The sequence below is a fragment of the Bos indicus x Bos taurus genome, chromosome 18 (assembly GCF_003369695.1).
Source record: "Bos indicus x Bos taurus breed Angus x Brahman F1 hybrid chromosome 18, Bos_hybrid_MaternalHap_v2.0, whole genome shotgun sequence".
NCBI classification, from domain to species: domain Eukaryota; kingdom Metazoa; phylum Chordata; class Mammalia; order Artiodactyla; family Bovidae; genus Bos; species Bos indicus x Bos taurus.
In genome coordinates this window covers 31,706,882-31,732,488 of record NC_040093.1, presented here as the reverse complement: position 1 = coordinate 31,732,488, position 25,607 = coordinate 31,706,882, and the positions used below count along the sequence as shown (strand labels likewise).

The following is a 25,607-nucleotide window of genomic DNA, read 5'->3' as shown; positions in this document are numbered from 1 at the left end:
TTGTTTGAAATTCTGTGAGTAAGGAGGGAAGGAGACCAAGGCGGGCTCACAGGCAGTGGTGGGGACACTGGCTCCTCAAGGTCCTCCAGGCCTCTACTTCACACAGCTAGATGCTGAGATGAAGGGGACACTGGCCCAGGACCTGCCTGGTCAGAGACACTCGGGAGTCCGTCAGAAGATGTCGTGGAGGATACGGACTGGGGCTTGAAAAGAAGCAGAGCATTCATCCTGGGGCCACAGCAAGGAAAGGCATTCCAGGCAGAGGGAACAGCCTGGGCAAAAAGCCTGTTAAAGAGAGGAAGAGCACTGTGTACTGCAGAAACATCCAGTTCTCCTCTTGGCTGGGAGGGGCAGGGAGGGGAAGGAGAGGAGAGCCAGAGGGTGGGCAGGGATGCTCAGGGGCAGGGCCTCGTCCTGCTGGCAGTGGGGAGCCAGGGAGGAGCAGTCAGCAGGGGAGCGGCGTGGGCATCTCTGAGGGGAGCCGAGACAGGCGGGCTGTTGGCAGAATCCCGAGGGGAGGGGATCAGGTCTGGGACCCTCTGGAGCGGGTCATGGGGCCGAACAGAGCTCCAGTTCAGGATGAGGCCTCAAGGGGCCAGCTCACAGCTGCCCAGCCCCACACCCAACACTTCCCATCCCTGTGGCTCCCGGGGCCTCACCCTTCATCCTCCCAGTGTGGGTGACTGCCAAGGCCCAGCTGTAAATGCTGGGGCTCAAGGAGACAATTTGGGAATCCCTGAATGAGTTTGGGGATCACTGGCTCCAAACTCTGCCCTAGACTGAGGCTTGAGGTGGTGAGAGGGTGGTGGGGAGGGTGGTCCAGGGCCACACAGGCAGCAGGGGCTCCAGCGCCCCACCCCGCAGGCACACCTCCTGCAGGCTCTGGGCCTCTCCTCCCACCTCCCAGCCCCTCACCCTTGCCCCAGGGTCCCCGGGCAGGAGCCCAGAGCCTGCAGGAGGCTGGGCTGGGGTGGAGTGTCCAGTGTACCCTCCGAGGCTGTGCCTGGGGCTGGGCTCTGCCGCCAGGTCTTGTCCCAGATCACAGAGGTGTGAGGACAGGAGAGGGGCCAGCCCTGCAGAGAGAAGACTCTTCGGGGGACACAAGTGTGTGCTTGCATAGGCAGCACATGTCTGTGTCCATGTGGCCTGAGGATGTCGTGTGTGTTATCCCTGACCTGGAGTCTTTCTCTAGCCCACACCCAAGGGCCCTGCGGTCTGCTCAATAACCCCCTAAACCCAGACCCAACCCCTGAAACCTAAGGCTTGAACAGGTCAGGGCAGAACTAGCCTGGGCCTTTGCCAGGCTGTCTGCCGAGCAGCTCCCAGCTGGTCCAGGCTTCCTAGGGTCAGTTCAGCTACATAAAGCACAGCCTCTGCCTGCCCCATCTCTTCCTATATCCCCACCTTGTAAAGAGCACAGAGCTGAGCAGACCTCACAGCCCCTCCAAAGCCAAACCCTAGTGACAGATGGAGGCCTGTCACAAAGAGAAAGAGACCAAAAGGAGTTGTGCCTGCTGTCCCACAGCGGGTCAGAGAGAGGCGGGGTCACTCCTGGGCTGAGACCCTCCGAGGAATCAGGGGCCCCCACCTCCGCCCTCTCACAGCTTCCTCTCCTCCTCCATCACACCACACACCACAACCTGAAACCGTGTTTCTCATCAAATGGTCAGTGTGTCTACACGAGGGTGCAGGCTGTGTTTGCTGTCCACGTGTAGGTCAGTGCCTGGCATGTAGCAGATGCTTGATAAACGTTTGCTCAATGACTATATAACCCCTGGGCTCTACAGAGGGCTTCAGAGGGGTGGTGACATGTGACCCAAATCTAGGCAGAGGCGAGAGAACATCAAGGACAAAGGGGACTGTGACTAAGCCTGAGGGCCGTCACTGTTCTCCAGGCTGTGGCTACTCTTGGAGTACTTGGTGAGTACTCTTGGAGTACTCTTGAGTACTCACCAAGCACCCTCGAGGCCCACACAGGGAACTGGAGAGGGGCAGAGGCACCCCGCCACCCCACCACCCCCGAGCCCAACCTCCACCAACACGGCTCAGCCCTCAGAGCCACACCTCTGTCCTCGCTTAGGCATCCAGGTTCTGAGCTCAGTGGCCCCACACACTGTGGACACACCCAGACCTGGGGATTCTCCAAGGCCGTGACCTCCCATCCGAGCATGCCTGAGCCCAGCTGGCCCCCACATGCTCCCGGGTTCCCCTACCCCTTCTCCTGGGCTCCATATACCTGCTACGAGGGGGCCCCCTGGGCCTTCCCAGACTGACCGAGGGCACAGAGGGCCTGCCTTTGCCCATCAGTCCATTGGAAGCTGCCCCTAAAGCCTCTGTCACAGCTCCAGGGATGGAGCATCATCACAGATCCTGGATTAACAGGGACAGAGGCCGGCCCCTGGCTCCTGGGTGCCCAGCAGGCACCTCTGAGTAGCCAAGCAAATCCCCCATTCCCAAGGCTGTCATCAGGCAAGCTCCCAGGCTGCTTGGTGGGCATTTCTCAGCACAGACATCACTTCCAAACTCCTCAGTCTCTCTGCATATCTATGGTACCCAAACCCAGCCAGCAGCAGCCTGATCTCTCCAAAAACTTGTGAGAACCACCAAGAGACATGACTTCTGCTTACAGGAAAGGAAAGGGCTAAAATAAGCCTGACCCCAGCTGTGCGCTGACCGCACCTCCAGAGGTACAGGCCAGGGCAATTCTGTTTCCAGCTGTGGGTCCAACAAATCCTGCCGGCTGACTTCCTCTCCAACTGGAGGACGAGGAGGAAAAATTTCTTGACAAACCCTTCCCCTCAGAAACCCATTTAGGTAAATTTCTAACCGAAAAGACAAAAGACAGAAACACATGGGGTTTTTCAAAAGGAAAAGTCCCTCAGGGCCCTCTGAGATTGGGTGTGAAGCCCAGGCCTTAGAAAAAAAGACAGATCTGCATGAGGGTTCCAGATGTACGACTTACAAGTTGTTATCTGAGCCTCACTTTCTTCCTCTGTGAAGTGGGGGTGATAACTCCTGCATGCTGGGGATAGTGTGAAGACTACGCGAGATAGAATCTATGAAAGCCAGCATGGAGAACAGCTTCTTCTTATTACTATTATTATTACTACTATTATGATGATGATGATTATTACAGGATAGAGAGAGAGTGTCATGAGGGAAAAACACTACTTGGGGTGAAAGGTAGCCTACTTCATATCTTGGCTCCACCGCTTGCTGCTGTGTGACCCAGGAGGACTCCCTCTACCTCTCTGAGCTTATCTGCAAAACAGGATTACTGACAACTATCTCACAATTTGCAAGGTTTAAGTGAGATGAAGTTTCAGTATGCCACTGAGGGGGTGTTCAGGAATGATGCCCCCGGCAAAAAGGGCAGATCTGGGCAAGCACGCCAGGGTCCAGCAGAGGAGTGAGATGGGGCATGTGGTCCTCCTCTCCCGAAGGCCCCACCTTCAGAGTCCTGGCCCCTCACTCACTGCTCAGAGAGCTGAGCATGCAGAGCCCAGCAAGGGACACTCCAGCGACATGAGGTGACTCTACAGGAGCAAGCACCAGTCCTGGGTGCCAAGGGATTTCTCTCCAGGGCTCACAGCAGAGAGTGATTCCTCTTCTAGACACATAATAGGATCCAAGGGGCTTTTCTGCACATTCAGAGGACATTTCAGGGCTGGGGGCCAGCCAAAGCCACCGAGAGGATGATGTCTCCCGTGAGCCATGCGGCCGTAGCCTGTGACGAGCAGCCTCTGCTGTACTGCAGGCCAGTGTGGTTATTTGTTTGTTTGGCTGTCACCTACTGGCAGCCCCAGGACCACTGCCCTATCCAAGAGGCTGCCACAGAGAGAAAGCCGCATCCGCTTCACTGTATCAGGTGGAGTCTCAGCTGGAAACATCAGCTACCCCTGTCATTCCAAAGAAGAGACTTTATAAAGGAAACATAGAGCTGTGAGCTTAATCATAGGAACAAATGGGATGTTGAGGCCTGTAGAGACAGGAAGCAGGCTATCCCAGGACCAAGGGGACTAAGAAGAGGGGAGGGTGTTTCCAGAACCCAGTGAGGGACTGATGAGAGTAAAGAGGCCCGCAGGATGGAGAGATGCAGCCACAGGAGGAAATAGGAACCAGAGCAGAGAGCAGTGGAGAAGAAGTTCCTGACTTCTCTCCTCCTATCCTCAAGACGCCCGCTGCAGACCCTACTGGCCAAATATCTGAAGCTCAAGCAAGAAGGCCCAGGGTCAGTCCCCTTGACACAGAGCAGAGGTCAGGGGAGGGGCAAGGGGAGTGGATCCAGCAGGGTGGGAACAAAGCCCCCAGCCAAGTGGCTGAGTTCTAAGGAGCAAAAGTGGTAAGCTGACTACTCAGTGGAGCAGAACAGAGCATCAGCAAGGATTCATATACACTTAGTTTCTTACCTACTCTTTTGGCCATGTTACGATTTTTTTTTTTTTTTAATTCAGGCCTGAAAACAACTCTGAGAGGCAGATACTAGTGTTCCCATTGTACAGATAATGAGACTGAGGCTCAGAGAGGTGAAGTGTCATGTGTACGGTCACACAATGACAAAGCGGCGCAACTGACGTTCTCTGAAGCATAGAGCCTGCAGTCACAACCATCACCCTGCTCCACGTCACCCCACAGAGGGGAGAGCCATGCGCCATGTGTGACTGGGCCTTGGGGAGCAGTGAGGATGGGCACAGGGCAGGTGGAAAGCTCTTCTCCAGGAAGGGAAGGAAGCTGTGATTTGAGCCCAGCAGTGGGAACTGGTCCCCAGCCCTGGGACCAACCCCAGGTGATGATGTACTGGAAGATGCCCACGGATGCAGGAGGTGCAGGGTGGAGACCAGAGATGGCTCCCCAGAGGAGTCTGTTTGGGCTCAAAATTCCAGATGAGGAGCTCACCAGACAGAGAAAAGAGGAAAGACCTGTGGGGCTGTCCTGGGCCACTTCTGCTCCCTGGTCTCCTTCACGTTCCAGCCTCCCAGTCTGAGCACCAGCCACACGATACGACTGTCTGCAGCTGCTCCAGCCCCAATTTCTCTCCCACTCCAGATCAGGTCTCTGGCAGCTCCTGGCCACGGCCACAGAGATTTCTCATAGCAACTCCAACCTGACACAGCCCACACAGCCCTTGTGGCGCCATCACCCACCCATCTTCCAAATCTCAGCAAAAGCCCTGACCTGCAACTGCTCAGGCCAAAGACTGGGGAGCCGGCCTCGATTCCACACTCCTTGGCCTGGGGCCCTGTATCTCTTCAAGCTCTGTTTCCATCATCACATCTGCTTTTTTCTCGTTCTGATCTTCCTGCCTTCAACTTCTTAAGGACACTGTGATTGTACTGGGTCTATCCACATAATCCAGGATAACCTTCCTATCTCAAGATCCTTAACTTGACCCTATCTGCTACAAGTCCTCTGCCATGGAAGGCAGCTGGGGAGGGGGGCATGGACATCCCTGAGGCGCCACCGTGCACCCTGCCACCCTGACCCGTCACCTCTCTGGAGCCCCACAGATTACTCATTTCTCTCTGACCCAAGGGCCTTCTCTTTTGTTTCTTCAGACAACTGAACCATTTTCTTCTACCTCGGGGCCTTTGCACTTGCTGGTCCTTCTGCCAGGGATTCTCTCCCTTCCCCTGGTATTCCAAGGGCTGACACTCCGACGTTGGCCCAGCAGTCATCTCTTTTGAGAGGCCTTCCCTGGCTTTAGGAGTCTCAGCCAGCTGCCCCCTCGCCCGCTATGCCCCCCAGCGTAATTCCCTGAGGGCCTCTGATCAGCAGCTGATGCTTTTCCTCATGTCCTTACTTTCCTGGGGTTCCCACGACAATGTGCACTCCCCAAGGACATGTCCTGTCTGCTCTGCTCACCGCTCACCAAGCACACAGCAGAGGCTCCATTCACACTCGCTCAGGGCTTGGCCTCAGGACTTAGTCCTGCCCAGGGGCCTGAGAATTCTCTCTTCCCCTTTCTCAGTTTCACTTCTGTTTGTTTCACTTTTTTATTTTTTAAAAAAACTTTTCATTTTTATTGGAGTATGGCTGGTTAACAATGTTGTGATCGTTTCAAGTGGACAGCAGAGCGACTCAGCCATATGTATACATGTATTCATTTTCCCCCAAACTCCCCTCCCATCCATGCTGCCACATAGCATTGAACAGAGTTCCCTGTGCTATACAGTAGGTCCTTGTTGGTAATCCATCTATTTATTTTTGATTTTATTTATTTATTTAGGCTGTGCTGGGTCTTTGTTGCTGCCCAGGCTTTTCTCCAGTTGCAGTGCACAGGATTCTCACTGCAGTGGCTTCTCTTGTTGCTGAACACGGGCTCTAGAGCGCAGGGCTTCAGTGGTTCTGGTTCCTGGGCTCTAGAGCACAGGGCTTCAGCGGCTCTGGTTCCTGGGCTCTAGGGCGCAGGCTCAATAGTTGTGGCACATGGGCTTAGTTGCTCCGCGGCATGTGGGATCCTCCCGGATCAGGGACTGAACCAGTGTCCCCTGCCTTGGCAGGCTGATTCTTTACCACTGAGCCACAGGAAAGCCCGGTAATCCATTTTAAACATAGCAATGTGTATACGTCAATCCCAAACTCCCTAACTATCCCTTCCCCCCACCCTTTCCTACTTTTTCATTCTTGAGTCACTTCTCACTTGAGGGATACAGAAAGCAGCAAGACATGCAGGTCATTTCCAGGCAAAGAAGGAAATGACCTACCGGGCCTGAACCCCATGAGGCTGGCCAGGGGTCACAGCTGCGCTGCCTCTGAGTTAGGACGGCTTCCCGGCAGGACTCTCAGCTCCCCGTGCCTTTGTTCACTGCCTTCCTCCTGCCTGGAACAGCTGCCCTTTTCACAGCCCACCTCGAAGGGCATCGGGTCTCTTTCGGTCCAACTGCCCCATTTAGGACTGAGGAAACGGACACAAAAGCCTTCCCAGGCACACAGCACTTGCTCTCCAGGCACTGTCCCACCTCAGCCCTGCAAGCCCTCTTCCTCCCCGGCCGGCAGCAGGGGCCACAGGGATGCTGGGTGCTAAGATCAGCAGGCCCAGGAGCCAGTCTACAGACACCCTTGGCCCTCACTGAGGACAGCCTGGCGCCACCGTCTCAGAGAAAATGTTACTAGAGTTTAGAAACTTCCTGTGCTGTGCAGAATCCAGCCCCTCCCTCCAGCCAGAGCAGGGGACGGCCAGGGTGGCAGCCTCCCACCCAGCACCCAGTGGGTGCCTCCTCTCCAGATGGGAGCCCTGGTTCTCCCACACAGCACCCCTCTTCCTCTGAACCCTCCCAGGAGCTACAGGTCAGTGACATGGGTCCCAGCATGGGTATAGGCTGAGGGGTCAGGGCTGAGAGGGCACAGTGACACCCGCCGTGGGTCAGTGAGAAAATCCCCCTTCCTTCTAGAACTCAGGGTGAAGCCAGGCCCTCTCTCTGCGTGACCCCAGGTTCCCCATCCAGGGTAACCCCACACCCCAAGGGTTGCCTCGTGCTGGGTTTCATGTTCTTCTGTCTCCGTCCTTAAATTCTTAATAACTTTTGTAAAAAGGACCCCATGTTTCCACTATGTACTGGACCCCACACACTATGAAGCTGGTCCTGTGAGCCCAGCCTCTCAACACTCCCACCCCACCCCACCCCTGCTCTCGTGACAGCTCCTAAGCTGATCACCAACTGTGAGCTCGGGGTCTGGTGAGGGCCTGACCCGCTGGGTTAAGACATCCCGCTTTCTTAAGAGCCTTCTGAAGACAGCATCAAAGCAGCGCTGCTACAGGGGTTCTTGGGCCGGCCAGGGGGCATATTTGCTCAGACAAGCCTTTAAATCCCACCCCACAGCAGGTGCTAGGACAAGAGAGGGCAGAAAGAAAAAGCAGGAACTTTGGGGCCAGGCCAATTCAGTTTGAGTTTGACTCTGCAGCTTAGAGTCTGGGTGAGCTGGGAAATGTTACTAAACCTCTCTTTTCCTCAGCTCATCTATAAAGTGAGGACTACACACACCCACCTCCAGGGTTATTGGGAGGATTAAGTGAGATACAATATATAAAGTTGATATTTATCATTCTGGTGACATTTTTATTTTTTTACGACATTTATTGATAAGTGTCGGCTGAGGTCAGACAACTGTGCTCTAGTCCCAGTCCCACCATTTACTCCAGTGTGAAGGTCATATGTCTGTGCCTTGGGTTTCCCACATGTAAAGCGAGGATAAGCTGGGCGTCCCCTGCACAAGGGGGGAGCTCTCGCTCATGGCAGCATCACCCTCTCCTCCAGCAAATCTCTCCTACAGCTCTCCTTTGGGCTCCCCATCACCCACACTTGCTTCCCCGCCAGCACATGCGACCCTTAAGAAGGAGTTGTTTCCATGTCCTTCCTCCCCTCTTGGACTGGGAGCTCTGTGGGGGCAGGAACAGGCCCTGGTTCTGCTGGGCTGAGCAGAGTGGAGGACGAAGGGTTAAATAGGTCAGTGCTCCCTGGGAGATGCTCGCACCCCACATGACCTGACGGTGTATCCCCTCCTCCCTCAGACCCGAGCCTCCCTCCTGGGAAGATGCAGGCACTCGTGATGCTGCTGGCCACGGGGGCCACCTACTACCTGGGCCTGCTGGCAGCAGCTGCAGCAGCCGTCAACCCTGGCCGACCCAACACCCCCGGCTCGCTGCCCGCTCACCGGCGCCAGAAGAGAGACTGGATCTGGAATCAGATGCACATCGATGAAGAGAGAAATGACTCGCTGCCCCATTACGTGGGCAAGGTAAGCCTCAGACCCCGGAGCAAGAGAAGCCTCGGCGGCAGGCGGCCCACAGCGTTGGTGGTGATGGGAAAGACTCTGATGGTGGGGGGGGTGGCTGTAGGGTTAGAGATGATGGCTGCGAGGGTGATGGTCATAGTGGGAGAGATGGTGGAGGTGGCGGTGGCGGTGACTAGGAGAAAGGAGACAAGGAGAAAGTGGTGGTGGTGGTGGTGGTCGGGAAGGGGAGGTGGCGGGGGCGATGATGCTGATCGTGGAGGTGGTGGTGGCAGTGGTGATGACGGCGGTGGTGGAAGTAATGCTGTGCACAAGGGTTCGTTTTTCTCCCAGACTTTGGTCCGTGGCCTGAATATCACTGGCAGAAGGACCACCCCATGCACAGTTAAGGAGGCCAGTATAGTCTGAGGGTTCAGGGCTTAGGGTGGGACCAGTAAGTTCAGTTCAGTTCAGTCACTCAGTCATGTCCGACTCTTCGCGACCCTATGAATTGCAGCACGCCAGGCCTCCCTGTCCATCACCAACTCCTGGAATTTACTCAAACTCCTCGAGGCAGTGATGCCATCCAGCCATCTCATCCTCTGTCGTCCCCTTCTCCTCCTGCCCCCAACCCCTCCCAGCATCAGAGTCTTTTCCAATGACTCAACTCTTCGCATGAGGTGGCCAAAGTACTGGAGTTTCCGCTTTAGCATCAGTCCTTCCAAAGAACACCCAGGACTGATCTCCTTTAGAATGGACTGGTTGGATCTCCTTGCAGTCCAAGGGACTCTCAAGAGTCTTCTCCAACACCACAGTTCAAAAGCATCAATTCTTCGGTGTTCAGCTTTCTTCATAGTCCAACTCTCACATCCATACATGACCACTGGAAAAACCATAGCCTTGACTACATGGACCTTTGTTGGCAAAATAATGTCTATGCTTTTGAATATGCTGTCTAGGTTGGTCATAACTTTCCTTCTAAGGAGTAAGCGTCTTTTAATTTCATGGCCGCAGTCACCATCTGCAGTGATTTTGGAGCCCAAAAAGATAAAGTCTAACACTGTTTCCCCATCTATTTCCCATGAAGTGAAGGCTGCTTTAAATCTGCCCATCTGAGAGGTCTTCAGGACCTGAGCAGATGTCTACAAAATTGTGCTGGTGACAAAGCTCATCATCCAGGCCACAGTTTGCCATTTCTAGTCAAGACCTTTGGACTTCCTCAAAAACCCCTTTCTCTCAGACCACCCACTCTGAGTGGTCTGAGATTCTAAGATAGCCATAACAAGGTGCCTGACCCAAGCCTGCCCTCCAGGGCAGTGTCTATGACTCTAACCCTCACTTCACCCCTTTGCAAACACATCCATCCTCAGTCACCTTCCTAGGGTTTGGAGCTACACTGAGTGACTAATGAACGATCTTTCTGTGTCAAAGGACTGCTGATGTCAAAACCACTACTGAACCTCTAAAAAAGGTTCAAAAACTAAAAAATCTCTATTGAAAGGAGAGGCTCTAGTGGTAGAATTTCACACATGACAACAGGGAGATGGGTTAGGCATTCCAACAGTTTTCACTGAGGAGAAAAACTCCATTCAAGTGCTTTAAAATCTCACCATGTCAATTTCCTGGAAGCTAAGCAGGGTCAGCTAAAGAAAGATCAGTGCCCTGGAGAGAGGAGGGGTGGTCCCAAGCACAGACTGGGCTCTAGAAGATAACGGGGGGCAAAGACAGACATGATCCTCACTATCACGGAGCTTGTGATCTAAAACAGGGTTGGCCACATGTCAACCAGTAAAGTTAGGACACTCCCTCACATCACACTCAAAATGATTTATTACAGACTTAAATATAAGACATGACACCATAAAACTCCGAGAAGAGAACATAGGCAAAACATTCTCTGACATAAATCACAGGAATGTTTTCTTAGGTCAGTCTCCCAAGGCAAAAGAAATAAAAGCAAAAATAAACAAAAGGGACCTAATCAAACTTACAAGCTTTTGCGCAGCAAAGGAAACCATAAGTAAACAAAAAGACAACATATAGACTGGGAGAAAATATCTGCAAAAGATGTGACAGACAGGGGCTTAATTTCCCAAATACATAAACAGCTCATATAGCACAATATAAAAAAAAAAAAAAAAGCTAATCAAAAAACAGGCAGATGACCTAAATAGACACTTCTCCAAAGAAGACATACAGATAGCCGACAGGCACATGAAAAGATACTCAACATCGCTAATTATTAGAGAAATACAAATCAAAACTACAATGAGGTACCACCTCATAGCAGTCAGAGAGGTCATCAGCAAAAAGTCTACAAACAATAAATGCTGGAGATAGTGTGGTGAAAGGGAGCCTCCCTTTCCCTGTGGTGAAAGGGAGCGTAAAATGGTGCAACCAGTATGGAGAACAGCATGAAGGTTCCCTGAAAGGCTCAGAACAGAGTTACTATATGAGCCAACAGTCCCACTTCTGGGCATATATCCAGAAAATATGACAACTCTATTTCAAAAAGATACATCCAACCCAAAGTTCACAGCAGCACTGTTTACAATAGCCAAGACCTGGAAGCAACTTAACTGTCCATCAACAGATGGATAAAGAAGATGTGGAGACATGCATGTATATGGGGGGTGTGTATACGCCATACAAAGAATGAAGCACTGCCGTTTGCAGCAACATGGATGAACCTAGAGGTTAGCATGCTCTGTGAAGTCAGACAGAGTAAGACAAACATCATGTGACATCACTTATATGTTAAGTCTAAAAACATGATATAAATGAACTTAATTACAAAACAGAAACAGACTTATATAGAAAACAAACTTATGACTACCAAAGGGGAAAGAGGGGAGGAATAAATTAGGAGTCTGGGGTGAGCAGATACAAGCTATCATATATAAAACAGACAAACAAAAAAGTCCTACTGTATAGCACAAGGAACTATATTCAGTAGTGTGTAATAACCTATAATGGAAAAGAATTTGAAAAAGTGTGTGTGTGTGTATATATGTATGTATGTATCACTCTGCTGTACACTGGAAACTCACACAGCATTGTAACTCAGCTCTATTCCAATTAAACAAATATGTGCATAAATAGGGGCTGAGAGAACTGCCCCACCACGCGGTTTTGAAAGGGAAGGTGTGGTTGCCTTCATGCTACAATGGCAGATTTGAGTAACTGTCCAAAGACCATATGACCCACAAAGTCAAAAATTTTTACTATCTGGCCCTTCACAGGAACAGTTTGCCCACCCTGGTCTATAAGGGCAGCATGTATTAGATAAAGAGCCCCACACATGGCAGATGGGGGCTCCCTGAGATTATAGAGAAATGGGCCAGAAAGGATCCTTAAATGGGGGAGGGTTCAGTTGGCCCTGGTACCAGAAATGCCACCGAAGGAGGCAGTGGGGGCCAGCTGGGGCATCTCCACTCGCAGCCCTGCCCAAGGCCAGCTCCCTGGGCCCAGGCCTCCTCTGGCCACAAAGAATGGCTGGGAAATTTAGATCTTTCAGTCTGCCTTCAGAGGGGAAGAAGCTTGCCCCAGGGTCACACAGGGAAACCAAAAGAGCTCCAGGAAAGCGTAGGGCTCCTGACTCCCCACACTAGAGGAAAATGTCATCAGACCACCTACTCCTCCGCAGTGGGATGACTGGGCCATGAATCAGCTTCCAAAGAGGATGGCTGCCCCCAAGAAATAATGTTGAGCTGAGTCAGGGACAGTCAGCAGAAAGCGGGGCTACGAGCAGCCCTGACAGATTCTAAACAGCTCACCCGAGATTCTTGGCCCAGCAGGAAGAGCGTCAGGCCTGCTAGTCACCTGCCATCAGCACGCACTTGGCACATGGCATGGAGCACAGGGCAGGGAGGGAGCCCCGTGCAATCCCCACTCTGAGAAGCAGCAAGGCTGCCTGGAAAAGGCAAGGACAGGGCTCCATGGCTCACCTCCTCACTCCAAAGACGTCATCTGAGGGAAGGAAGTCCCTGTTTATCAAGATCAGAGCCATGGAGCCTTTGTTTACAGAGCTGTTTGCTGGACAATGGGAATGAGACCTGAACGGCCTTCTGAATCCACAAATATGGGTCAGCATAGCTTTCGGCATTGAGATGTTACATCCAAATATAGGGATAATATTAAAAAGGGGAGGACCCCCCAAAACCTATAACCTCAGTCTGTTTAATCATGAGCAAAACAGACTCCAATAGGGAGGCATCTGACAAAACACCCAAGCAGCAGTCCTCAGAACTCTCAAGGTCATCAAAACCAAGAAGAGTATCATAGAGAAAATAAGCTTTTGTTACCAAAGAGGAAAGTGGGGTAGGTGTGGGGGAGATTACTTAGGAGTCTGGAATTAATATCTACACACCAAGATATATAAAACAGGCGAACAACAAAGCCTTACTGTATAGCAACAGGGAACCATACTCAACCTCTTGTAAAAAACCTACAATGGTTTGAAAATAATCTGAAATAATCTGAAAAAGAATATGTATGTATGTATAACTGAATCACTTGGCTGTACACTTGAAACTAACACGACATTGTAAATTAACTATGCTTCAACTGAAAAAAAAAAAAAAGGACAGTCTGAGAAACTATCCCAGCCTAGAGGAATTTAAAGAAACATAACAACCATTAATAGATGTAACGTGGTATCCTAGGTGGGATCGTAGAACAGAAAAAGCACATTAGGTAAAAGCTAAGGAAATCTGCACAAACTACAGGCTTTATTTAATAATAATATATAAATATTGGTCCATTAATTACAACAAATGTACCATACTAATGTAAGATGTTAACAACAGGGAAACTGGAAGCAGGATGTATGGGAACCCTCTGTACTATCATCTCAGTTTTTCTATAAATCTAGAACTGTTCTAATATATAAAGTCTACCTAAGAAAAGTTGGAGGGAAGGAAAACAGAAACTTACCTCCACAGGATATCTTTTTTAACGCTACTGATTTGATAATATTGAAAAATTTTTACCAAAGTTGTTGAAGTATGAGTCAGATACAACTGTCAACTGAAAAAAAAAAAAAAGGCACAATCTAAAAGTTGAGAGTCCTGTTTTTTTGGTAGACATTCTGAGGACTTCAAGCCTGGGAGACAGGACTCTCAAGTCCCTCTAAGGGACGTCTGCAAAGAGGCAAGGTGGGGAGCCAGGATCTACAGGAGCTTTTGCAACAAAGATCAGGTAGTCGGAACTTCAAAAGATTACTCTTAATTAAAGAAAAACAGACATCTCAAAGAACTTAGCCCTTTTTCTGTGTATGAGAAGATGCCAAGGTCAGCGTTCACTGAAATCATTCCTTTGATGCACAGCTCAGCTCTCTGGGGTCAGTATCCTGTGCTTTCTCATCCTGAGTCTCCTCGGGTGCACCATCTGCTGGGAGGCAGGGCGGGGGGAGCTGTAATATGATGGCTTGATGGCTGTAACATCTCTTGTTTACTAATATGGCAGCCAAAATTTTTTCCACTGGCACAATCTTAGAATTCCAATGACGCATCCAAGCAGACTCACGCCCCCCTGGTTACACCTGGGTCCTAATGCACCCACGCAGCCAGGTTTGGAACGACCATCCTATCCGAACCTTGAGTAACTCACAGGGCCCACACTGTCCCTCCTCCTTGATCCCCACTGCCCCCTGCCCAGGCCACAGGCTCCAGAGTAGGCACACCACTTCCTGCCTCCAGTCCATCCATTCATTACATGTCCTGGCTGCTGGGTTTACGGGCCTCCCCATGAACCGCCTGCCCCCTGAACACCGTGCTCTAAGATGCTTCACCACATCTAGCTACAGCCCCACTTCTCCATCTCTCCAGCCCCCAAAGGGGAGGAGCCTCACTCCCAGTTCCCCCTTCCTCACCTCTGAGACTCTTTTCTAAAAGCCTTGTCAGCCAGCTTCTCAGTCCACCACCCTAATGCTGCTCTCCCCAAGGGCTCTGATGACTGCATCATTGCTAAGCCTAAGGATGCTTTCCAGACCTCATGGGACTTGACCATGCCCATCTTCATGCCACCTCTTCTGTCCTGAGACCCCTCTCTCTCTCCGGTCCTCCGCCAGCCTTTCTGATGTGACACCTTCACTTACGGTTCTCATTCCAACTGACCCTTAAATGCTGCCCATCCTCAAAATCTCCTCTGCAGCTTCAAATCAGGCTCTGAGAGCAAGAGCACAGTCTGCGCTATCTCTATGCTCCCAAGCTGGCACTTCGTAGGGATTGGATTATTTTGTTTTCTTTTACTGAATTGAACTTTGTTTTTTGAACATCCTAACCATCCATTAGAGAAGCATTCGACATGTATGAAATATCATTTGTTTATGCTCCTAGGAATTTCTGTTTCTAAGATTCTATAAATGAAATGTTCAGCAATTCTAATCTTCTAATATCCTTGAACACATGGCTCTAGCATGAGTAACAACTAGCATTTATTGACAGCCTGAGCAAATTCCTTTACATACATTATTTGCCAAACCTTATTCCTAAGGACACTAACAAGACGCGTTACAAAGGAAAAGGATTCAGTGGTCTAACGAGTACGGGAAATTCTGAGTTAAACAAAGCTTGCTGGAGTTCTTTTCTGCAGGACTAAATACTGAAAATATCCAAGAGAACATTTTTTTTTTCAAGAAGAGAACATTTTACGTATCGTTCCAAAACTAAATGGCCGGGGCCCAGTGATGTGCTGATAAACAGTTGACAACTGGCTTTTGAAGGGAAAAGACCCTGTTTATAGCCTTTGCCAATTTCCTTGGTGTAAATACTTTCCCTGTATCTGTTTCAAGCTACCAGCTCGAAGGCAGAGTGGCAAAGAGATGTGCATGAACACACCATTAGCTAGGATTTCCGTGATTAGACAGGACCAGCATAAAAACTCAAGAACATGGTGAAATGCAGTAAAACTATTAGGAAGCAATACATTTTGAGGTAATTACCTTCATTTTTAATACAATTCATTTAACTGTACGCTTATATAAGTGATTTTTCAACAATCCCATACACCCACACAGGCACACACAGCAGCACTGCCGTCTCCAGCTCATGGTGCCTCTCCTCCTACAGATTAAATCGAGTGTGGACCCCAAGAAGACCGAGTACCAGCTCAGAGGAGAGTCTGCCGGCAAGGTGTTCCGGGTCGACAAGAACACAGGCGATGTGTATGCCTTAGAGAGGCTGGACAGGGAGAAGATCTCCGAGTACCACCTCACTGCCCTTGTGGTGGACAAGGACTCCAAGAAGAACCTGGAGTCTCCTTCTAGCTTCACCATCAAAGTTCACGATGTCAACGATAACTGGCCTGTGTTTACCCACCGGGTGTTCAATGCCTCTGTGCCCGAGATGTCAGGGATAGGTATGTGCCTGGTCTGTCCCTCTCCCTCTCCCCTCACACATCCCTGATCCAGAGGCACCTCTCCCATCAGCAGCTTCGCTGCCTGGAGCAGGATTCAGTGAGTTCCAAGCAGCGATGAGGATGCGTGTAGTGCCACTTGCTGTGACTTGAAAGGAACTCTGGTCCCTAAAGACTAAATTCTGACCTGGTCCCAGACAGAGCCCTGATCGTCACACACACACACCACACACACCACACACCCCACCCCACACACACCACACACACCACACACACACACCCCTCCGTACACACCCCACCCCGCACACACCACATACACACACACCACACACACCACATACACACACATCACACACACCACACCACACACACACACCACACACCACACACACACCACACTCCACCCCACCCACACACACACCACACACACACACCCCACCCCGCACACACACCACACCCCACACACACACCACACACACACACCCCACCCCGCACACACACCACACACACACACCCCACCCCGCACACACACCACACCCCACACACACACCACACACACACCCCCCACCCCGCACACACACCACACACACACCCCCCACCCCGCACACACACCACACACACCACACACACACATCCACACACCCCACACCACATACCCCACCTCACACACACACCACACACACACCCCCCACCCCACACACACACCACACACACACCCCCCACCCCACACACACACCACACACACCCCACCCCACACACACCACACACACACACACACCCCCCACACCACACATCCTACACCACACACCCCACCCCACACACACCACACACACACATACCACACACATCACACCACACACACACCACACACACCACCCCCACACACACACCACTCACACACACCACACACACACACACCACACCCCACACACACCACACACACCCCACCCCACCCACACACCCACACACACACCACACCCCACACACACACATACACCCCACACACACACACTACACCCCCCACACACACCACACCCCACATACACCCCACACACACACCACACCCCACCCCACACACACCCACACACCACACACCCCACCCCACACACACACCACACACACACATACCCCACACCTGACACACACACCACACCCCACACACATACCACACACACACACACATACACACATCACACACACACACACACACCACACACACACACACACACACCACACACACACCACACACACCACACACACACCTTGTTACTCTTTGAAGCCAACCCCACCCACTGCTCTGACTCTCAGGGCTGGCAGGCCGAGAGCATAGACTTCACATATGAAGGAGGCCAACTCTGCCACCAAGATAAGGGGTCACCTTTAGGGTCCATGCAGGAGTCGGGGGGAGGTGGGTAGAAAGGGACATACCTCATCCCCAGGTATGTCACCAGCCTAGACCCTAGGCCCCTAGAGGAGACTATTTCTTCCTCAGTTCTACTCCCAGCCTCCAGGGGATGCAAGAAAAGAGCTCCCATTCCCACCCCTTCATCCAGGCTCTCTGGTCAGGGCTCAAGACCAGACCTTCTTGTTAAGCCTGGGGAGCCTGGAGTTCAAGGGGAAAGAGATGTGACACCCAGTCTTTTGGGACCCTTCCTATTCTCTTGTCCTCATGCTTCCAGGAGCAAAAATAAAGCAGCTTTTCCTCTGTTTCTCCCCATGACTGCAGACACTCGCCCCTTCCCTCATTTCCCCCATAAATGAAAACCACCGCTCTCTTCACCCTTCATGTTTGACTGGCTGGGCCTCCGCCACTGCCAGCACATCAGTGCCAGGCAGGCTCCTCAGAAAACGGGACCCAGGGGAGGGGGTTCAGGGGACAGCCTGAGCCCCATCTGCCCTCATCTGGGAATGGGGTGAGGGGCTGGTAGTCAGCAGGCAGCCACCCTGGATTCTCTCCCGCAGGGACCTCGGTTATCCAGGTGACAGCGATGGATGCAGATGACCCCACGGTGGCAGACCATGCTTCTGTCGTGTACCAGCTCACAAAGGGAAAAGAAAATTTCGACATCCGTGGTTCTGGTCTGTGTGACTAACCCCCCTGGGCAGCACTGGCTTGGAGCGGGTGGAGGTGCAGGCACAGAGGGAAGTCTGACAGGTGTTACCAACCACTGACTTGCACTTTCCTGAGGAGGCGGTCGGTACCACGCATCAAGACAAGGGGGCTGGTGAGGGCAGGAGGAGGCAGACCGGTGCCCAGGACGTGAACTCAAGTCCAGGGGACAAAAATCCACCCAAGCAGTGACATGAGAGGCGGACGAGAAGGCTGGTTAGCAGCTCTGGCTGTGGAACCACACAGATCTGGTTTCCAACCCCATCTCTGCTGCTCACCGCTTCTAAAGACCTTGGGCAAATCAACCAACCTCTGAGCACTGGCGAGTCCTCATGGTGAAAATAGGGAAGGTTATATGCATGCACCCCATACAGGAGCTGTGAAATCTGAATTAGATGACGTATAAAGAGCATGTGGCTCGTTGTCATTAGCCATCACATGTGACCTAAAAAACTGTGAGGACTGAGTCTTTGGAGAAAGACAGAAGAACAAGTGGTCAGGCCTGGGGCATGCCACCATTCAGAACAATGGCAAACACACAAGCTGTGCGGCACTGAGGCATAACCATCACAGCACTGTGCTCACTCTGAGCCCAGATGCGGCCTCAGGCTCTTTCTCGGCCCATAGTGGACAGAAGTGTTTGTGTGGCTTTGGCCTAACAGTGCAGGGCGTGGAGATGGGTGGTGGATCTCCCCTTGCTCTTGGCCCTGGCTGCACAGGGAAGTCACCCAGGAGCTCTGAAGTCACGGCTCTCTGGGTAGCGTCTGGGCACCCATATTTTTTTAAAAGTTCCTCAGGTAACATGGTTCCTGACAGGACACATTTTGCAGGACTCATTGTCACCATGAACAAACACCTGGACCGAGAGACGCAGGACAAGTATGAGGTTGTGGTGGAAGCAAAAGATGCCCAGGGCCGCAGGGGGGAGTCAGGCACAGCCACCGTGTTCATCACGCTGCAGGACGTCAACGACAACTTCCCCATCTTCACCCAGAGTGAGTCCATCTCCCTGGGCCCTGGTGGAGGGCGGGGGCAGCTCTCAGGGAGGAGCCTGGCGTCCATCTACCTCTCCCTCCACCCCAGAGTGAGCCTGCATCAGAGATGGCTTCCCGGTGCTCCCCGTCTCTGCACACACTCCAGGGCTGCACACTTGGCCTGCCAGGGTGCCCTCTTGGGCCAGCAGCAGCTCACACTCCTGGTTGTGTCCCATGTGCCCAGAGTCCCACTACCAGACAGGACCAGTTTCACCCAGTTCCCATGAGCTCAGGAAAACCCACGAGCTGGGGAGCCGGGGTTCAGCAGAGCGCCAGAGCCAGGGCTGGGCCCTGACCCACCCACGGACTGATTCTCCCCACAGGAAAATATCCAACAAGAGCTCTTCACACGCGCTGGGCGGGCTGGGGAGGAAGGTCAGATAGATGGCTCACCACCTGCACCTCCAAGGCTGATGTCCCTCAGAGGCTCAGCCACTGCAAGGACAGGCCTGTGTACCCTGAAGTGACCTCACTGTACATGGTGAAAGCCTCGCAAAGGCAGGGCTTCTCTCTTGGCACTTGACAGATCCCCTAGCAAAGTGCCTGACACACAGGGGGTGCTTAATAACTACTTGTCAGATGGATGAAGGGATGAAAGGACAGATAGAGTGGAACCTCTGTGCCTTGAGACCCAAAATTTCAGAGGAATTACTACTACTGCTGCTGCTACTTTACTGTGCCTGTTGCTTGTATCAAAATATACTGGGATAGTATATGCAACAATTACCTTGTCTATCTCATTAACCCAATGCCCTTTGGGGCGCCCCTTCTGCATCAGACAGGTATACATTTTCTGTGCCAGAAGACATCCGTGTGGGCAGCCCCCTGGGCTCTCTGTTTGTTGAGGACCCAGACGAGCCCCAAAACCGGAAGACCAAGTACAGCTTCGTGCAGGGAGAGTACAGGGACACCTTCACCATCGATACGGACCCCAGCCACAATGAGGGCATCATCAAGCCCATAAAGGTTGGCAGGCCTGCAGCAGTGGCATCAGATGGGGGGTTGGGGGCTCCTGGCATGCTCAGGACTCATCCAGGGGCTGCTCCCGGGTCAGAGGCCACCAAAGGTCCACGTTTGGGCCAGGTGGAGCAGGCCGTGTGCTCGTGGATCCTGTGACCCCTGGAGCTGGGATGTGGAGCCACGAGAGAAGGGTCAGTCCCTTGGGCTGGGCTACCCCAGAACCAGACCTTGAGGCAAGGACTTAGGTGTATACAGCTTATTTGGGGGGTGATCTCAGGAAGCCCCCAGGAGCAGTGATATGTAAAAGGGAGGAGAGTTAAGTCAGGCTCCTTAGTGAGCAGGTGATCGCTGTGGATGAGTGGGATACGGTCCCACTGGGAACATCTGGGCAACTGTGTGCGATATGCTTCTAAGTCGCAGCAGTTGTGGGCTGCCTGAGGGCTCCTGGGGGCTCACTTCCTGGCACTTTCTGATCTGCCCTGGGCGCTGGCCAGGAGAGCCCTGGTAAATTACAAGTGCTTTCGGCCAAAAGCCGTCAGTGTGTAAGGACACAGTGAACACCATGAGGACGGGGTGTGCATTGGCAGTGGCTGCTGCAGAGACAGCAGTCAAACCAGCTGAATCTAGAAGAGGAGAGAAGGTCTGCCAGGGGCACAAACTGCCTCCAGAATGGCCATACCGAGGACTAGGGGGGCCAGGCCAGGGATCTCCTCCTCAGAGGGGACACTCAAACCTGTGTACCTGAGCCAGACCACTCCTCCAGCAGACCTCTCTGGAGTCCTTCTCTGATCCAGCCCTGTGCTGGGAACTGGATATGCCCAGGGGAGTCAGACAGCTCCCATGGTAGCAAGGCTCTCGGCCAGTAGGGAGGACACACACATCCCCACCAAAGGGGACCCAGGCAGGGAGCAGAACTACTGTGTCAGGAGGGGCAGGAACAGGCTCTATGAGCACATCCGGTTACGTTTGGACAGACTCCTTGATGGGGTGAGGAGGAGTGTGGCAAGCAGGCAAGAGACTTGAGCTAAGGCACACAGAAAAGGCATGGCTTTGAGGAGCTGTGGGAAGAACCACTAGTCTGTGCTCCCCTTATAGCAAGAGTATGGCTGATCTGCTTGGTGTCCCCAGTACTCAGAATAGAGCCGAGGTCAGGACGAAGCTGAAGACAGCCAGGCCACGGGCCCCTCATCTGTTCAACAGGTGTCATCCCAGCACTACCGTGCAGGGCCTGGTTCAGAGCAGGAGCTCACCACACTTTCCTCCCACAGCCCCTGGACTATGAACGCATCCGGCAATACAGCTTCACCATCGAGGCCACAGACCCCACCATTGACCTCCGCTACCTGGGCAGCACCTCCCCCAAGAACATCGCCCGTGTCATTATCAACGTCACAGACGTGGATGAGCCCCCATCTTCCAGCAACCTTTTTACCACTTCCAGCTGCAGGAGAACCAGAAGAAGCCTCTGATTGGCTCAGTGCTGGCCAAGGACCCTGATGCTGCTCAGCGGGACATCAGGTAAGGGGGTGGAGGTCGTGAGGACGCGGATGATCAGGGCCACACCCTGGCACCGAGGTTCTTACATCAGCTGGGCTGAGCCAGGACGCCAAGGGGGAAACTGGCTGCTCCCAGCATGGACACTGGGCGTGGGCAGGGGCAGGACGAGAAGCCCAAGCTCTTCCACTATACCCACGTGGCCAGGTATAATCTCGTCCTGCCCAGGTACCCACCTAGCCTGGTCCTGGCCATTACAGCCGCCCATTGTCTGCTCTACCTTGAAGGGGAGGCACAGATTTCCACAGGTCCCATCTAGGGAGAGCTGATAGTCAATAGGACAACCAACTTGACATATGTGAAATCCCTTCACTAAATATGTTTCATTACCTGTGTCTTCCCAAAACCACAAAAGGGAAAAGTTTATTTCACACAATGAAACAACACAAAGATCTACAAAGAAAGCATCAGTAACCCTGACTTCCGGACAACTCATGTCCATGGTGTGCTACGATCCTATCACACCTCTCTTCACGACCACACAAACACCCACAGACATTTATGGTGGATTTGTCCTTTGTTTCAGGGCTCTGATCGTTTTAAATTTTTTCTGGATCATAGTATGCCCATTTCAGCTTCCCTAGTTTCTCAGGGGTAAAGAATCCGCCTCCTAATGCAGAAGATGGAAGTTCAATCCCTGGGTTGGGAAGATCCCCTGGAGAAGGAAATAGCAGCCCACTCCAGTATTCTTGCCTGGGGATCCCATGGAGAGTGGAGTTTGGTGGGCTACAGTCCATAGTGCCAAGAGTTGGATGTGAATTAGCAACTAAACAACAATTATGACCATTTCATCACTACTTGTTCCTCCATCTCAACTAGGCACCTCTACCCTCTGTGACAAAAGATGCAGTTCCAGCCCATACTTTCTAGGGCCACATAACATTTGAGAGCATGGAGTTCACGCAGTCTCATTTTATTCCAGAGCTGGTAGCCAACTGTGCCGGCACCATTAATCAAATAAGTCATCATTTTCCACCTTTGTTACATACTGAGTTCCTGTATATCCCTGAATCTATTTTTGAATCCTTTGTTCTGTAGCAAAGTCATTCTGTTTTATTGTCGCTGTTTTATGGTCGCAGTTTTATACTAAAACTTGGTGTGTATAAGGCAAGTCCCTCCCCCAAGTATTTTTTCACTTTATATAACTTTAATGCATTCTCAAACATCCATTCTTTCTTGTGAACCATAAAACTCGAGTTTTATAAAAAGCATTAGAATTCTAATGAGAATTGTATTTGCATGTCAGTTTGGGGAGAGTTAACGCTCTATTAAGGACAAATGTGTACCTCCTTTCCGACCACATCTTGTAAGTTTGGGGATGACTGTTTTCATAGCCATTCTATTTTAAATAGTCTATAATGATCATTTTTATTTCTTCACTGATCCAATGGTTTATTTAAGAGATTTTTTTTCATTTACAAGTGGTAGGGCGTTTTTTGGTTTTAACATGTTCTGTGGTGTAACGCAACTCTGCTTTTGTCCATTTTCCTCTGTAATATCTAAACTTTTGCTTTATGTATTTAAAATTTTTCTATTCAGTTAACAAAGGTTTATAATTATTTTACCTTCATTATGACGTGTCTCTTTCATCCTCACGACATTACCCAGTCTGTCCTGCTTAAGTATTCTGTCCTCCACTCCACGTTGCCTGACGTCAGGTTGGTCAATCCTGCTTTCATGTTACTGAGATTCGCCTGAATTTCCGACCTTTGCTCTTTTCATAGACAATTTTATTTATTCATTTGGCTGTGCTGTGTGTTCACTGCTGCACAGGCTTTTCTCTAGTTGTGGCCAGCAGGGGCCACTCTCGAGCTGCTGTGCGCGGGCCTCTCAGTGCAGTGGTTTCCCTCGTTGCGTGCAGAGCACAAGCTCTGGAGCTTGAGGGCTTCAGCAGTCAGTTCCCAGGCTCTAGAGCACAGGCTCAGAGTTGCGCACATGGGCTTAGTTGTTTTGCAGCATGTGGGATCTTCCCAGACCAAGGATCAAACCCATGTCTCTTACACTGGCAGGCAGATTCTTTACCACTGAGCCATCAAGCCCCAATCTTTACTTTTAATATTTCTAGGTCATTTGGCATTTAAGTTGTCTCCTGAAACTGGAATGCAGATGGCTTTGCTTTTCAATCAAAACTGAGAGGTGTCATGTTTAACCTATTTACATTTTTCCTCATAAATGATGAGTTTGATCTTATTTCTTTTAGCCTGTTTTACATTGGCTATTTCTCAAAACTCATGACTTTTTTCTCTTCCCCATCTTTGTTGTAGTCTATTTTTTTCATATTTATTCTCCTAGGTATTTGGATGGAATATATGCATTTTTACTTCTGCCAGTGACATTTATTTCTATCTGTAAAACTTAAACTGGTTTCCCAGACCAATATTTTCTACTTATAAATCTCTCTCTCTCTCATACACACACACCACCACCACCTCCACTGCTTTCCTATATATGATAAAGAAATCAACAATTTCCATTTAATTCCTCCCAAGCCAGATTTTTTACTTTATTTTGAGACATTTCTTAGATGAAGTGAGTTTTCACAAAAAGTTTTTCAGGACCCATCTTGTGGATGATATACTTCCTGAGTTCTTTCATATTTACAAATCAAAAATATTATCAATGTGTTCTAGCACTTAACATTGTGCAAATGTCTAGGATTAAGTCTGATTTCTCTTTCTTTATAAGGATGTATTTTTTCTGTGTGGACTCTCTCCAATTTCTTTTCATACCCCTGAAATTCCCAAGTATCATCAGAATATAGCTAAATATTGATCTTTTTTCCACTATGCCTGATATCAATGACCTCTTTTAATATATAAACTTGGCTCTTTCTTCAGAGCAAGAAGTTTTCTTTTATTACATTGTTTGTTATTTCTTCTGTTCTCTTTGTTCTGGAATTTTCCTTAGTATTAGAAAAAATATATCTGGAACATTATGGATTTTTTTCATCTCTCTTCTCTTCATGCCTTTTTCTTAAGAACTTTTCACATTTTTACTTCACAAATTTAATTTCCTTTCAATCACTTCTTACCTCTTCTGGTTCCTTTTTTATTTCTTCCTGGCTCTTACTCAACTATCTTTTCATTAATCACAAAATCCAATTCAAGCTGAAGTAAAGCTGGCTACAGTGCCACCTGCCTCGACTCAGAAGATACCGCTGATGGAGTCTCAGGGTCCACCCTCATCTCAGTGATTGCAACAGTGCCCAGATCAAAGAGATTATCTCACTACCCTGACTCTCTCTGGGCGGTCGGGTGCAACGAGCAGTGAGCGAAGGGTGGGGGATGATGCAGGGGGACAGATCCTAAAGGGCCTCGTCTGTCCTTCTGGGCAGTCTGGACTCTGCAAAGAACAATGGAAAGCCATGGAATCCCTTGAACTCTTTCCCCTGGACAGGTACTCCATCCGCAGGACCAGTGACAAGGGCCAGTTCTTCGGAATAACCAAGAAAGGGGGCATTTACAACGATAAAGAACTGGACAGAGAAGTGTACCCTTGGTACAACCTGACAGTGGAGGCCAAAGAGGTGGATCTGAGTGGTGAGTGGCCCTTTTGCCAGAGGACCTGGGCTCTTCTCTTTTCCCCATTCTTTTAAAATTGGCATAAGCTGTCATTTGAGGCCTCCAGAGGTACTATAAGCGCTGCTGATGCACCACTTGGCTGGGATGCTACAGTGCCTCCATCCCCAAGTGTAGATGGACCAGCTGTATCCACGTCACCAGAGACTTTGTTAGAAGGCAAAACAGCAGGCCCCAACCCCAGACTGAGTCAGAATCTCATGCACACTACAGTTTAAGAAGCACTGTTCCAAAACAGGCTGCCATATGTCCCTGTGATGGGAATCACGAGTCACCTCTTAAACACAGAGCTTCTCAGATGCCTTT

The 25,607-nt window shown here is 50.8% G+C and overlaps 1 protein-coding gene across 1 annotated transcript in view; it reads left to right on the top strand.

The window, feature by feature from the left end:
• Window positions 1-7,204: 7,204 nt before the first annotated feature.
• CDH5 (cadherin 5) overlaps window positions 7,205-25,607 on the top strand; it is a 28,400-nt gene continuing 9,997 nt past the window's right edge. The window contains 9 exon segments of the mRNA XM_027516387.1: window positions 7,205-7,287; window positions 8,510-8,736; window positions 15,780-16,068; window positions 18,028-18,144; window positions 19,006-19,170; window positions 19,988-20,175; window positions 21,438-21,579; window positions 21,582-21,687; window positions 25,120-25,262. Coding sequence (XP_027372188.1) covers window positions 8,533-8,736; window positions 15,780-16,068; window positions 18,028-18,144; window positions 19,006-19,170; window positions 19,988-20,175; window positions 21,438-21,579; window positions 21,582-21,687; window positions 25,120-25,262 — 1,354 coding nt within the window. The 5' untranslated portion in view covers window positions 7,205-7,287; window positions 8,510-8,532.